This window comes from Zonotrichia leucophrys, chromosome 8 (assembly GCF_028769735.1).
Source record: "Zonotrichia leucophrys gambelii isolate GWCS_2022_RI chromosome 8, RI_Zleu_2.0, whole genome shotgun sequence".
In the NCBI taxonomy this organism is placed as follows: domain Eukaryota; kingdom Metazoa; phylum Chordata; class Aves; order Passeriformes; family Passerellidae; genus Zonotrichia; species Zonotrichia leucophrys.
The window spans coordinates 5,264,340-5,280,268 of NC_088178.1; the positions used below are offsets into that span (position 1 = coordinate 5,264,340).

At 37.4% G+C, this 15,929-nt stretch overlaps 1 protein-coding gene across 2 annotated transcripts in view; it reads left to right on the top strand.

Moving 5' to 3' along the window:
• The window catches only part of BRINP3 (BMP/retinoic acid inducible neural specific 3), a 196,530-nt gene that overhangs the window by 136,237 nt on the left and 44,364 nt on the right, over nt 1-15,929 (top strand). For both annotated transcript variants that reach the window (XM_064719490.1, XM_064719491.1), the window contains exon 6: nt 1,152-1,388. In XM_064719490.1, the coding sequence (XP_064575560.1) occupies nt 1,152-1,388 (237 nt within the window). The remainder of the gene's footprint in view (nt 1-1,151; nt 1,389-15,929) is intronic.

The following is a 15,929-nucleotide window of genomic DNA, read 5'->3' on the forward strand; positions in this document are numbered from 1 at the left end:
TTGGCATCTCTCAGACTGTGGAGAAATGTATTATCAGAACTGTGTAAACTCTTTAATGGAAGAATTGAGCTGGGCTTTTTATTCCTTTCACATCCTCTATGGTTGAAAAAATGAATGGTTTTTCACAAGAGAGTAGCAGAGTTTTCCAAATTTTGACAGGAGACAGAAGGAAGCACAGCCAGACCAGGTTTCAGCATATGAAAAGGTTCTGAAATTCCTGTTATAGCTGTAGTTTTGTATATACTTAAAAATAAGGAATAAATCTCTGTGAAATCATCCAAGTGCCTGTGGAGAAAAAACTTATATCACCAAATACTAAGTTCATATGATGAGAAATTACTTGGAACACATGTTGCAGGAGTTTTTTGAGACCCCACAGGAGCTGGACTTTGCACCCTTTCCATGCTAAAACTGAAGTAGATTTAAGAATTAATTTTCTTACTCAAGGTTTTGCAGCCCTACCCTTCACATCCAATTGACTGTCCCACAGCAATTTGCTACCAATGCTAGAAAAGTAATCAGCCAAATTTTATTTTTCAAAGATTTCAACCAATGCAATTTTGCCCTTCCTTCTTAGTTTGCCCCTCCAGAATCACAGGACATAATGAGTTGTTTAGACAAGCTACATCTTGTTGTGCCAAAAGAAGCATGGAAAACAAGCCCAATTTTGGATGGAAATGTTTACACCTCTTTTCCTGATTATGCTGTCTCTTCACTCTGTCTCTCAGGACTGCTTTCCCTTCATCAGCATTTTCAGAATCTGCATTATTGCTGGCACCAGGATTATAATTCAGCTGTGTGATTTCCTGCTGCAAGGCTCTGGCTGCTGTTCACTCAGCAAGGAGAAACTGAAGTTACCCAATCCCCCTAGGAAAATTAAAACAATAAACTCTTAGAGGAATACAGGTTACTCATTAGTGGATGGATGTTCTATGCTGAGAGGGAAATGTGAGGAATATGTCTGAAAATAATTATTAAGAAAGGAAATGCATGACATGGTATAAATGCTGGACAGATGTACAAATCCTCCTAGAAACTCCATATACTTTTGTTTTTCATAACTGTTTGTTTGTTTGCTATGTGAGCTGGTGAAGCTGCTCAGCTCCAGAACTTTGTATTTCACACCAAAATATTTCCTCCATTTCCTACAGGTCTTCAGGTCATTCTTCCTGAGTACCTGCAGGAGCACTTTGTGCAGGCAGCTCTGAGCTACATTGCCTGCAATTCAGAGGGGGAGTTCATCTGCAAGGACAATGACTGCTGGTGCCAGTGTGGCCCCAAATTCCCCGAGTGCAACTGTCCCTACATGGACATTCAAGCCATGGAAGAGAACCTGCTCCGCATAAGTGAGACCTGGAATGCATACAACAGTGAATTTGAAGAATCTGGTGAGGATTTTTTTTTTTAATTTATTTCCCCCCCTCTTTGGCTGTATCTCATAGATTGGTTTATGCTCCAACTGGCCCCATCCATGTTCTTACAAATTTTCATGCCATGTTGTGACTGTCATATTTTCTGAAAAATCCTCTTTGCCCAGGATTCTTCTGCTGGGAAACTGAGAAGCCTCAGAGAAAAATGAAAGCAATATTATCTCATTTCCTTCTCCTGTGTTTTTCTGCTTTGGAATGTGGTTTGGAGACTGTTTATCCAACAGGTGTGTAGTTGGTTGGTCATTAAGTCAAAACAATTCACCTGTTGGATAAACAATCTCCAAATCACATTCCAAAGCAGCAAAACAGGGAGAAGGAAATGGGATAATATTATTTTCCATTTTCTCTGAGGCTTGTCAGCTCTCCAGGAGGAGAATCCTGGGCAAAGAGGATTTTTCAGAAAATATGATGGTGTGACACCACATTAGTTTTTCTTTAATCCAACCAGGTTTGTTTCATGTCAGAACCCTAATTACTAAAAATTGTAGACTTTCTATACTGACAAAAAATAACTCCCAAGAAAACACTACATTTAACCTGAGACCACAAAGAAAACTTCCAAAATTAAATAATAGAACTAAAATCTTAAGTATAAAGTTTAAATAGAAGTATATAATATCACATAGTAAAATACCTTAAAGTTTTAGAATATAGTAAGATATATAACAATTGTTAAAATTTTTAGAATGTTTAGAATTTTTAAAACAGTAACTAGTCCTTTTTCTTCACCTTCTTCATGAATTTAAGTAGTATTGTATAATTAAATAAAAAAATCCACATTACAAACCATGAGTAATTAGTTACTGAGTTTAAATAAAATAATTTAATTTCTTAAAAAGTTTATCCTTAAAAATTTTTCTCCATTTATACAAAGAAAAATACAACTCTATTTTTAGTTTATTAAAATAAAATACTATAGAACTCACAGCTTGTGAGTTCTATATAAATAACTATAATATAAATGTAATAATAATATAATAATAACTGTAACTATAATATAAATAAAATCTAATAAATATCTAAATCCAAAGCAAAAATACCATCTCATTAATTTAACCCCAACCTTAACAAAAAAAAAAAACCAACAAAAAATCCACAGTTTCATACATCATTTCATCTGTCCTGATCATCAGAACTTCCTGTCCCACAGAGAATGGGAGCTACAGGTAAAATCAGCTTCTGAACAAGTGTTTTCACAACTCACTTGTTCAGTGCTATCACAAACAGCTGTCTGGCCAGATGGTGGGAAAAGTAAGGAGAGCTCAGCAGACCTGGGAAAAATTGTTGAGGTAAAAAAAAAGAATTGAGGGAGATAGGAAAAGTCAGAAAGAATACAAAAATCACAGGTTGTAAGAGTTGTGTTGGAGAAAGAGAACAAAACAGTAGAAGAGAGAAGGAGGAAAACCATACAGTGGTTAAGGGAAGGGCAGAATAAATATCAGTAAAAGTGTGAATGAACAGTACTTTATACACATCCATTTTTATATTTCTTGTTTTGTTGTTAAAGACTGATTCCTCTGCTCAAGAGAGCTGGTAATTTCAAGAGACCCTGTATCAGTTAAAATGTCATTTGTTGCAATTTTTAACCTGATGCTGTTTTTTAGCTGAGTCTGTTTAGAAGATCTGAAGCCCTTTTTCTATCCTCATTCTCACATTTAGCAGGAGGACATCAGAATTTACAATATTTCTCCTTGGAGGGCCACAGAAGCAGGAATAAATGTGTTGGTTTTGTGTACATTTGGATGCATTTTCCCAATGACTATTTGGACACTTTTAATTATTTCTGGAGTCATGCTATCTTTTACTACTTTGCAAAATAGGACAAATATGTTGACTTTTCAGAGTGGCACATATTTGCCATATTTTGTCTTATCTGAATGGGCTGTGACATTGTTCAGTGCCTGAAAAATGTCCTTTGCAGGCTCCTACTTAACAGCAATTTTAGTCAAGCTGGAAGAACACACACATCTGGATCTGTGGAGGGTTCTTACAGCGAGCTGTATAATGGACATCAAGTTAATTATGAGTTTGAATCATTGTCAGCTACATTCCTACTCCTATGCCCAGGTCTGTGACACGAATGTCAGGGGAAAATTGGTAAGAGTTAAATTCTGGGCTTTTAAAAGACTCTTTAGCTCTGCTGGGTGAATCACTAAAATACCAACTTCACATATATCTGTCAATTTGGTAATTGCTTGTAGGTGTGGTTACTAAGAAGTGTGAAATTTAGGTTATTAACATCATTAAGACATATGCCACGCTCCCCTCTTTAGCCCTTGAAATATTTGAATCATTTTAAATCTAATAAATATACCAAGCATGACTTCCACAACTCAGAGGTAGCTTCTAATATTTCTGCTTTTATCTCATAAAGTGTTTTGCATAAAGATGGTCATAGGAAGATGAGATAGGTAACCTTGTATGGGTCTGCACTTGGAAAAAAGTTGGCATGGGAATTTTTGATTGATAACTTAGTCATTGAGCAGCCAGCCTCATATAAATCATATATTAGCACTGAGCAGCTCTTCCAGTGCTGTCACACATGATCTGTAAGCATTTCCAGCCACACTGATCTATATATATGTATATATATACACATAGATATATAGATATATAGATATTTATAACCATTGAGACATATTCTGAAACATTTGGAGCTTGAGAAATATTTCCATAATGAAAAATTGTTAACAAATATCAGTGTGATCTGATCCATGTTAGCAGCAGGTTCTGGCAACAAAAGTGACCTTTATTAAGGAACACTAGAAAACTGCTAAGTCTTTGTCTAAATCAGTGGAAATCAGCTTCTGAGCTAACAGTATGTTGCTTTATTCTAATCTATTTATAATAAAAAATAAATTCACTAGAAAGGAGGCCAGATTATGTAGTAATTTCAGTCTGAGCAGCCAGGGCAAAATAATCCAGAGCAGTCACTGCTGGCCCATATAATCTAGTATTAATGGCAGAGGAATTAATGAACTCATTAATTCCCTTCTACGACACTCTGAATTCCAGAGTCAACTAAAGACAAATACAAGAGAATTAATTTTTTACCTTTTCTGCTTCCAAACCCTTTCTTAGTTTAGATGTTACAAACCAGTCTTCTAACTCCAGAAAAAAATCTTGTCCCCTAATACTGACATGTAAAACTTACTGGGGTCACTTGAGGCCATTCACTGTGGGCAGGATTCAGTTTAAAGAGGAAGAAGTAAATATTTTATTTAAGATGGTTTGTTTATTCTCTGTGTTATCTCTCCTCCTGTCTGTTCAAGATAAAACAACTGAGGAATGTTTTTTTGTTTTTTTTTTTAAGAAAGGATGAGAGGGCTGGGGTTGTTCATCCTGGAGAAGAGAAGGCTCAGGGACAATGTATTAAATACCTGAAGGGAGGTATTAAATGTATTAAATACCTGAAGGGAGGGTGCCAAGAGGACAGAGCAAAGCTCTTTTTAGTGGTGCCCTGCAACAGGAGAAGGGGAAATGGGAACAAACTGGAAGACAGGAGGTTCCCTCTGATCACCAGGAAAGAGTTTTTCACTGAGGGTGACCCAGTGCTGGCACAGGGAGGTTGTGGAGCCTCCATTCTTGGACTTCTCCAAAGGTTGACTGGCCATGGTCCTGGGCAGCTGGGTCTAGGTGGCCCTGCCTCAGCAGGGGTTTGGACCAGGGGTTCTTCCCCATCTCAGCCATTCTTTGATCTTTGATTTGTGGAAATCTTCCTGATTTCCACACAGGAAGACTCTGGTCTGCACTCTGGGCCTGCTGGTAGTGACAATTCTCTTTGAGCCCCTCTGGCTGTTGCAGGTTACACGACCAAACACATCCCAGCTCGGCTAGTTCTCTTTATCCTTATGTGCAGACTGCATTTCACTCAGGCTCTTCTCGCTCTTTTAACTACTCAAATCCCACTTTGGAAGATCTGCAGCAGTATGTTATTTATCCCTCAGTAAATTTGGCTGCCTTTTTCATTTCTCTAGCTGCCCTGCAGCAATAAATATTTGATCACTATTAGCTCAATGAGCTTTGTATAACCTCTTAGTGTCACGTTATGTACCAAGATCTTAAAAAAATTACAAGAGCTTCCTTCAAATTGTTTACTCTGAACCATCTGCTTATCCTTTATCAGATCTTGTGGCCTCCAGACTCTACTAGTACCCAAGAAAATGAGCAGCTGTTTCCTTATCAAAAATCCGTACGAAAGCTGTTCAACCTTTATTAACAAATTTCATTAACATCTTGAGGAGTTTGGCTGAATTACTGTGTAAGCAAAGTGCTCCCTGAGACCATCATTCCAAGAAGCTGTGTTCTTACTACTAACACTGAAAATATCTAATGGAACCAAGCAGGGCTCCATTTTCCTTTCCTGATATGCATGGAAGTAGCCTTTGTGGCCTGAAAGGACAACTAAAACCAACAAGCAAAGTGGTGATGCAGTTTGACCTGCTGCTTTCACATGTCACTCAGTTTCCCTGAGATTCAAGAGTCCACCCACATTAGATTAAAGCTGTGCAACCTTCCCGAGTGTCCCTGCAGCCTTCCTCACCTTTTCAGTGTTCAGTTGTTCTTTAATACTGCCAATTTTCTTGTTCCCCTTCCGCCCCAATACAGAGGCACCTTCTTGTCCAGGTGTTTCTCCTACCTCATCTCAATGAACTCCACCTTTCTATTGCAGAAAAAAGGTTTGACCTAAGCACTTGGATGTCATTGGTTTCCCCCAATAGAGTGTCAAATATTCCTTGAAAATATTCTCACATTTTGGAAGCAGGTGGGACTTCCACAGCTTATGGTTGGAGCAGTGCTGAGGATGGTGCAGATAAAAAATTTGCTTTGTTACACATTTGGGAAGATTTTGGGACTGTTAAAAAGTTAATATACAAAGAAACTAATTCTGACATACAACACTGAATGGCAATTTAGCATGTTCCAGAGATCATGATCTGCTCTAAAATATAGTAAAGTCAAGAAGACCCCCAAAACCATCCACAGGCTCTGGATTCTGACAACCAGCATAAGAACATGATAACACATTGCCTGTGCCATAATTTTGGTGTGGTTGGCTGCTGAGTATCTTTGGAAACCTGAACACTCCATTTAAACAATTTAAATGACAGCAATTTTCTTTTAAGATGATCCTAAGGTTGACATTGAAAACAAAAATGTAGCAATTCCTGCAGCGTAATTTCATCTTTCAGAATTAAAAAGGCTATCAAAATAAATAAGGACTTTGATGAAAATGTTGCTCAAAAATAGAAAATGGCAAAACTGTGTTTTCATAATTTCTTTTTTATATCACTAGCATTTATGAGACCTCCTGGAAATATGAAAGTAAAATCTTCCATCAAGCATTTCTTTTCACATATCTGACATGCAATGGCAGCTTGTTGCCTTCTCTCTGAATATTTCACAATATGCTGAGCAGTGGATTTTTTCCCCCTTGAAGGCAACAAAATCCCTTTTGGAATATATCCTTGGAAAGCATGAGATCAGGAGATGTATAATAAATATTATGATACATAATTTCAAAGTAGCTTTGAAACAACAAACTCATTCTGTTAAACATTTAGTTTAAATACCAGCTAAGATGGAAGGAAAGAGCACACCCACCACAAACTGGACAGAAATTTGCCTGTCACAGCTGGGCTCAAGGGTGATTCAGTGAAACACTGAAATATGAGCCTGTGTGAATTATTTGAAGTGTTTGAGGAAGTGAAGATAACATTTTTTAAACAATCTGTAGTCCATTAACTTCAGGGATTTGACTTGAATGTCCAGCAGAAGCTTTAGAGGAGCAGAGCCAGAGCCATGGAGGCCCCTGAAGGGTTTGACCACAGAACACAAACTGCTCACTCCAACAGACACGTTGGACACAGACATAATTAATCAGAAGTCACCTTGCAAATATTTTGAAGTGCATCCATCCACAGCTTTAAATGACAAACAACTTCTCCAAATGTCGAGTTTGATTTTTTTCAGTCACTTCTGTATCTGCTTTACAGAGATAATTCAAAAGGTAAATTTCAGTATCACAGAAAGTGCAAGTGATGAAAGGGCAGCCAAAGTAAATTGATATTAACTTTCACATGAATATTTGCTGAAACTATTTTTCATTGTCCATCCATCCACCATCAGTGCTTTGATTGCAAAGTACTAACAGAAATGAATTGCTGGTGCAAGCTATTCTTAAATCCCTGGCTTCATTGGATTTGGATTTCATGTCTAATGCATTCCATAATTCCTTAATAACTCTGGGATGTCTTGCTATTGAGCATTGGTTACCCTTTACATGTACAGACTTAAAATCATCTGAAAAAATGCACAGTTTGGAAAGGTTCACCTGAAAATGAGGTCTGAGCCTCAGTTAATACATAGCACTGCATAGATGTTAACAAAGTTTTTTTTGTTTGCTCAGCAGAGATTGCTTTGGAGACTTTGGAGTCCTGTTCCTCAGTTCAATTATATTTTTCCCTTTCTTTACAGTGATTGAATTAATGATGTTCCCAAAATCCCTTGTATAAAAGAATTGGATTTAAAGGGTTGGAGAAAGTGGATTCCAATAGAGGAGATGATAAGCTTATTACTGAATTAAAAATCAGTAATACTGAAGATGGGGAAGTCCGACCATTTCATTATTTTTTTGGGAGGTAGCATTTGCATCCTATATAATTACTTTTATGCAAAACCTACAGAAAGTAATAGGAAAGATCATCTCCAGGATTCCATAATCTGCAGTGAGATTTAGAGAATTATCCATTTAATAGCGCCAGGTATTTATATCTCCATTTTCAAAACTGCAAAATGTGGAAAATCACCGTATTTTGCTGATACACTTTCCTTACTTCACTTCTCCTTCAGCTCATATTTTCCAAAATGAAGTAAGCCTATGCTGAAAAATACCAATTTGGGAATAAGAAAGGCTCTTTCCACTCTTTCCATTAAATCTGTGGAGCTGGTTTAGGACAGCCAAGCACAACAGAAGATAGACCAACCTTTGGTGGTCACACTCTGTCTGTATAAAACAGGACCCTGCCTCACTCCTGGTTTCAAAACTCATCCATTATTTCTTGAGGAGTGTTCTCACACTCTCCCTGTTTTCACACTAAAAGTTGCTTCCAACAGCCAGGCTGCAAACTGTTGTAAAATACAGCAAAATCAAAGCTGGAAATGAACATTGTAGGTGCTCAGGGGTGTTAGCGTTATATTTTCTGAAAAATCCTTTTTGCTAGGATTTTTTCTTTTGGGAAGCCAAGAAGCCTCAATCTGATTGCTTCTCTTGTGTTTTGTTGCTTTGGAATGTGGTTGGAGATTGTTTATTTAACAAGTAGGTGTTTAATTAGTTTCATGTGAATTGTTTTTACTTAATAAGCAATTACTGTCTAGTTGTGTTGAGACTCTGGAAGCAGTCATGAGTTTTTAGTGAGTATCTTGTTAAACCTTCTTTAAGTATCTTTATTCTTTAGTATAGTTTAGTATAGCATTCTTTAATATAATATAGTATCATGAAATAACAAATTAACCTTCTAAAAACATAGATTCTCAATTCTTCGTTCATCCTTAGGACCCCAAAAATACCACACAGAGGAGAATTCCTTACACTCGCTGCCAGCTTCAGGTGTTTGTTACAGATGGACAGCACTGCCTTTGTGATTGCTGAGGCTGTAAAGAAGCTGCAAAATAGAATTCAGATGTTGTCCCAACATCAGAGACAGTCCAACAGTCAATCAATACACCCAGCTATAGCAAGTGATCATATTTGATCTCAAAATCTACACAGTTCTCTCAGTACTTCTTAGAAAAAAGAATTATAGTCCTAATGCTTCCATGTAGATGCTCTTAGATGCTGAGCACATAGCAATAAAGAGTGATACATCTGTTGAGTTACTTTTTCATCCATTTTTTTGTAGCAATCAAAAAATAACCGATATGGCTGGACTTACTTAATTGGTAAAAATACATTGATGCTTTGAGAAAGCAGGTGCAAAGCCAGGCAGTTAAACAAAATACAAAGTTATATATTTAACTTAGATTTGAATAGACTAAATTTCAAGCTAGAAAAAAAGTAATGTAAATAAATTTGAATAGATTGTCCAGTGCTGAAGACAGAAACCTTCTGTGATGCACAGAATACATTATGAGGCAGCCAAAGACAAATTCAAATCTTCAAGATCAAATGTGAACCACAGCATAAAGGCACAGGGGGCAAGAAGTCTGCATCATCAGATAAGTAGTAGCTTTTTCACCATTTCATACACCATTGTTCTGCAATCATCTTAATTATGGATTATATTAATATTTCCTGGCAGTGCATTAAGGAATGCAACCAGTGGAACAGTGTTTCTCCTCCTCTCCATCAGTCCAGTTTAAAGCATTTTAAACTATTGCTGTCATATTCTTCCTGACGGACAACTCCAGGAAAGATGCAGCAAATCTGCATTCAGCCTGTGAAATTTAATCTTTAAAATCCCTCTGTCTAGTCAGAAAAATCAAGTGTAATTTTGTTTGCCACCTCAATAAGGTGCAGATTTTTGCTATTTCTGTGGCACAAATCCTTTCTTAAAACTGTTTAGCAGAAGAGGACACGGTGGGATTCCTTTTTATTGCCTCTCTCTGCATCCAAATCAGTCACCTGGCTGACAAGTAAAAAAGGTAATTCTTCCCAGCACCAAGCTTATGGATTGACATCATGGAGACACTGACCTGGGTCCCAGCCTTCTTCCTTCTTACCAGCAGTGATAATGACAACCCTAACAGCTAAAAAATGCCCTCAATAACTCCTGTGTAAAATACAGTGATGGTGTCTTAAAAACTTTCAGGCTGTCATTTAATCTCTGGCTAAAAATTATCTTGGAATATATAGTGTTTGTTATGGTTCTTCTACTACAGGAGGAGAGAAAACAACCACACCCTGCCCCCCCTAAAAAAGCCCAGAAAAGCTCCCCCCAAAAAAGGCCAACAAAAATCCCTCAAAGAGAAACTACATTCTAAGACAGACCTTTTAAAACATGTACCAAATGTCTCATTTATACCTGCTTCAAATTACTAAAAGGAAGTAAAAGGGCAGAAGGTAACTGCAGGCATAATTTGGAAATGTCAGTTTAAACAGAGATGTTGTGTTGTACACTCTGATCAGAAGAAACTCATTGCATTTATAATGGAAAAAAAGATGCCCAGACTGATTTTCAGGCTCAGTGTTGAGATTTCAAATCCTAAATAATGTCACAAGATGACAAGGTTTCACAGACAGACTGTAAATTCACTCCATCATTTGCAGCTAAGGCAGTTTGCACTGGAAGTCCCCTCTTAGTCCAGTGACATACTCCTGCTTTTCAGGCTGCAGTGATTCAATTAAAATTCAGGTAAAATGAGACTAAAAATGAAACCTGGAATTCAAACTGAATGCTGGAGGATTTCTTCAGTTTATGGACACCACAAATATAAGCTTACCATCTGAAGAGCTTTGTTGTGGTGGGTTTGGGGCAAGGCTCCTTGCACAGAGCACATCGGAGATGTGCCTGGGTCACTGTGCACAGTCTGTCTCTCTCTGCTGACCAGGACAGAGCCATTGCCATGCAAAGTGAGTCCCATTTGAAATCTTAATTGAAAGACTCCTTGTGAACAGTCTGAACTGACTCACTGGCAGCTGAAGGTGCTTTTTAATCACTGAGAATAAAGACTTCAATCAATATGGTTCAAACTATTTGCCCCTGAGCAGTGGAGCGGTGGTTTGCTTTCAAGCACTGCTTACAGCCTCAGGCTCAGGGCCAGGAAAACTTAGCCCCCTGAGTTCTTAATACAATTATTGTTTTCTCCATTATCTTGCAGGGGTGTTAATTTGCCTCCCAGTAATTAACTTCCCTCTGTGGTTGTCAGGAAGTTTAATCAATAACATGAGCAGATACACCAAGCTGCCGTTCCTTCTGTGACCAGTGCTCCCCTCCCAGCTCTTCCACCCCTGTGGAGGTGTCTCTGTTTTATAAAATGAACAGGTGGGATGTGCATAATGTCTTTGGAGGGTCAGTGTCTAAATTGTTCTTGTCCTACTTCAGAAATGATGGTACAGCTGATATAATTGCCCCTGTTCCAAAACTAAAAGCATTATCCAACTCCTGCTGCACCTGGCAAATCAACTTATTAAAGTTTCACGTGGCACCGCACTCTGAGATGCTTCAAACACTGTGATGACATTGTAATAAGAGGAGGAGCAGAAGGCTTGATCTAATATAATTCTACTTATGTCCACCATGTACAGGACATAATGTAATTCCCTTCAAAGCTAGTGACAAAATCCCCTCGTTCTTGGTGGAATTCCAATCTGCCTTGGCAGCTTTGGGCTTGCTTTATTAAGAATGATGTCACTCTGTGGCCTCTCTTTTCTTCTAGGGCAGTGTTGTCTGTTCTGATTCATAGCTTCTTAAATCTTCTCCTGGAACAGCTTAACACTGCTTATTTACTTCAATGTGTTTTCCAAGAACATTTTTCAGTTTCACTCATTCTCTTCCCTCCTTTATCCTCCTGTGAATCATTACATGTTTATTTACCCTACCCAGTTTTCAAACTCTAGGAGTTGCCAGCGTGTTCAACTGAGGTAAATTTTGGACTGACAGAGGTTATGTCTATATCTGCCCATAAGGAATATGTCTTATGCATTAAATGAATTTATAGCTCTGTAGAAAGATAATAAAGGGCTTTGGGACATCCATGTTGCAGAAGTACTTCTAAGCCACATTGAAGTCATAAAAATATTTACCAAAAAAAATCCAAAATAACCTGTAGATAAATTTTTGAGACATTTTCCTTGAAAGCTTACTGTGACTTCCCTTTGGAAAGGGAAGCATCCCTTTGAACGGCAGGGATAGAAACATTTTAAGGAGTAATGAACCAAAATCAAACCTGACAGGATGAAGGGAATGCCCTTCAAACACTGGGACTTTCAGAGACAGCTGTGGAGTCTGGCTTTTTTGGTTTCTGAAAAGGCAACTTGCTGCCAAGGTCATATTTAGATTGCAATAAGAAACGTGTTGCTTCATTGTAGGAAACGTGAGCCCTTCCAGGCAAGGCTCTCTCCTGCCCAGCAGAACTTCTGAATTAATCCACAATTTATAGGATGATATTCTGGTTCCACTATTGATTTGGACTGAAATTATTTCACTTTTATGTGGCACCAGGAGACTTTTCCTCATCTCCTTGTGAGAGGAGGATTTTTGTTTTTGTGTTTCTATGACAGGCTGACATTACTAGCATTGACTCTATATTATATATGTTGTATGTTATGTGATTCTGATGTATTCTGTGATTCGATGGTAGATGTTAGATATGTGTAAAATTATACAAACACACATGTATATACATACATACACGTGCATTTGCATATTTATAGACATATCTAACATCTCTCACAGAACTACAGAGTCATTAAGGTTGAAAAAGACCTTTAATATGATCAAGCCCAACCATCAACCAGCACCATCACCCTGTTCAAACATTCAAAATGTCCAAACATTTTTAAAACACTTTCAGGACTGGTGAGTCCACCACTGCCCTGGGCAGCCTGTTCCATACTTGACAACCCTTTCCATGAAGAAATTTTCCTTAATATCCAATCTAAAGCTTCCCTGGTGCAGCCTGAGGCCATTTCCTCTCATCACTTGTAACATTTAAATGAGGTTCCTCAGAATTATGTGTATAAAGGACTGACCAGAGGATCTCTGTTCCTCACCAATTACACCTCCACACTGACACTTATCCCTGTTTACTCTTTCTTGCACAGCACAGGGATGAGAGGAGCTGTCCTTGCAGCTTTCCTCACTTCAAAAAGAAATCAACCAGACCACTCCCTCCACCCCTCCAAATCCACCACTGCCAGAATCATCCAGATTTTTTTTCCTGAGGTTTCTGTAGCAGCTGGATTGTTCCACTTCAAATATTCTGTCCAAAAGGAAGTGTGATCATCTTTTCCTCCTTGAAAAACAGACATCATTTCTTGCAGAAAACACACATTTCCTCCCTTGCCTTTGTCCTTTAGAAAGTTTAAAGGAGAAATCTTTTGCTTTGGAGAAGGAAATATTTTAATTATCAGGAGAGCTGGCTGATTAAGCCTAAATTGGAGGGAGAAGGGGAAGAAAAATTCAGATTTACTGTCTCTTCTCTGAAGAAATAAGGTTGTTTCCAGCTGCAGTCTTCTGCTTCTTTGAATTGGATTATTTTCAAACATATATTTCTTGGAACACAGCTGCTACTTCTTTGACAAATTGAGTAATGCATCACGAAGAACTAAAATTCATGGCAACATAAAAACAAATATATGTTCATTTTTAGCACTTTGTTTTCTCCAGGCTTCTGCATCATGGTGGGATATTTTAAAAAACATCTATCTTTTATAAATCTCTTTAATAACATCCACACAATATTGAGGCAGCACTTTAATGAACAGCAATCACATCCAACCATTTGAAATGTGGGTCCCATGGTTTATATCCTCTCAGACTTCCAGCTTTGTGCTTTCAGGTCCTGATTTACAGCTGACAATGGTATTTGACTCCCCATCATATTTATTGCCCTAATTAAAAAAAAATATTGTTATTGAATAGGATTGATAACATGGCGGTCACATTGGAGCAGCAACAGGTTTATGCAAACAATGCAGTAAAATGTGAGATAAAATGGGAGTTAGGAGATCTTTCCTTCCAGAACTCACCCCTTACACGAATTGCAGCTCCCACTGAGGACTCCAAGGAAGATGCAGTTGTTTGGAGCAATAGGCCAAATTATTTTTATTATTTGTAATAAATGGCAACAATTAAATCTGGGGTCTGTTGTGCTGACTGCCCTATAAAGATATAATAAGAACCAGGCCTCTCTGAAGAGCTTGCAGTCTAAACAGAAAATGTTGAAGCGTAGCAGAGATGAATATTTATATACAGGACTCTACAAACCAACCAGGAATAATGTTTCAGTAACTGCAAAATTATGGGTTTTTTTGGTTTTTTTGTTTTGTTTGGTTTTTGTTGGGGTTTTTTGTTTATTTGTTTGCTTTTTGTTGGGTTTTTTGTTTGTTTTGGTGTATATTTTTAGGAATGCAGTAAAGCCCTTAACCTTCACTTTGAAATGTTTATTCATTTTTAAATTTTTTTACTTCATAATTTTGATGCTATAATATGAAACTTGACAAAATATCAAACTGCCCAAGGAAATAAAAAGCCTGACTTAACACCTGATCCCAGAACTCTGGTTTAAGAAGGGAGCTGGATTCCAAAAGAAGCAGTGCTTTGTGCAGAGGAGTGATCATTTGCAATTCTCATCATGAGAGTGAGAAAAGAGGAAATGCAGGGGAGAACAAGAATTTTCTTGAGCTAATTTTGAAGCTGTCTGGAGCACTCTGGCTTGGAGCAGCACATCAGTCCATATCATTGCTTGTTCAGACTCATCACACCCTCACATGTTAAAAACAACTTGGTTTTTGTTAGTTTGCCTTAATCCCACTGTAACATTTTGTCAGAGCCAAAGCAGAACAGTTTTTGCATGAGGTATTACTCACTTCTAGACTATGATGGCAGAATTTTGATACCTCTAGAGCAAGTTAAAGAACTTGACTAAAAAAGAGGATGTGTGTACAAATGACTGATGTACAGATTTTTTAAGGGAGAAAAACATTTCCTTAGAGCCTCATTTAGAGAAATGACAAAACAGCCCATTACAATTGCTCTCTAATGGTAGATTTTGACACGATAATGTCAAAAAGGGGTTTTCTCCTATATACATATTTTTACTGAACTTTGTTAAATTAAAAAAACCCTAAAACCCAAATCCTTATTAATATTAGAAAATACATAAAGACTATATAAAATTGTGAATAGTATGTTTCAGTCAACAGAAGATTCTTACCTTTTTTCAGTTATTGTCAGGCTGCTTTTGCCCAGAAAATATAATTGCTTTTTTAGGTTCTGAATATTGTTAAAAAATTAAAATGGATTCTGGGTAGATGATATAATCCATCCACAATTAGCAGGATTATATATTTACTGAAGCACCATGCTGTAATTTCCAATGCTAAAAGTTTTGTTTCCATAAGATTATATTATTTTATTTGGGGTAAAATGGCTCATCAGAAAATATGACATTAAATTAAACCACAGAATAATGCTTGATGCAATGTCATCTCCCCAGAAACTGCCATTTCTGGAGACTGAGAGAAGGTGACTGAAATTTCTTGTGGCTATGAAACAATTTTTCCTTAGCATATCACCAAATGCACATTCTTTTCAAACTGTGCTTTTTGTTGTCCAAAATTTTAAGTAGGTTTTCACCTCAATTATTGTCACATGTGTGTTGTCATTAATTTCAGCCATAATAAGAACCAGTAGGAAAAAAAAAAAACCCAACAAAAAAATCAAACAGTATTCTCTTTCTTTAGATAGAAATCCATGTCAAATTTGAATTTTCCTATTTACTCAGGATTTCTTGTGTTCCATAAGCACATCTCTGAGACACAAGCCATGGCTTAAA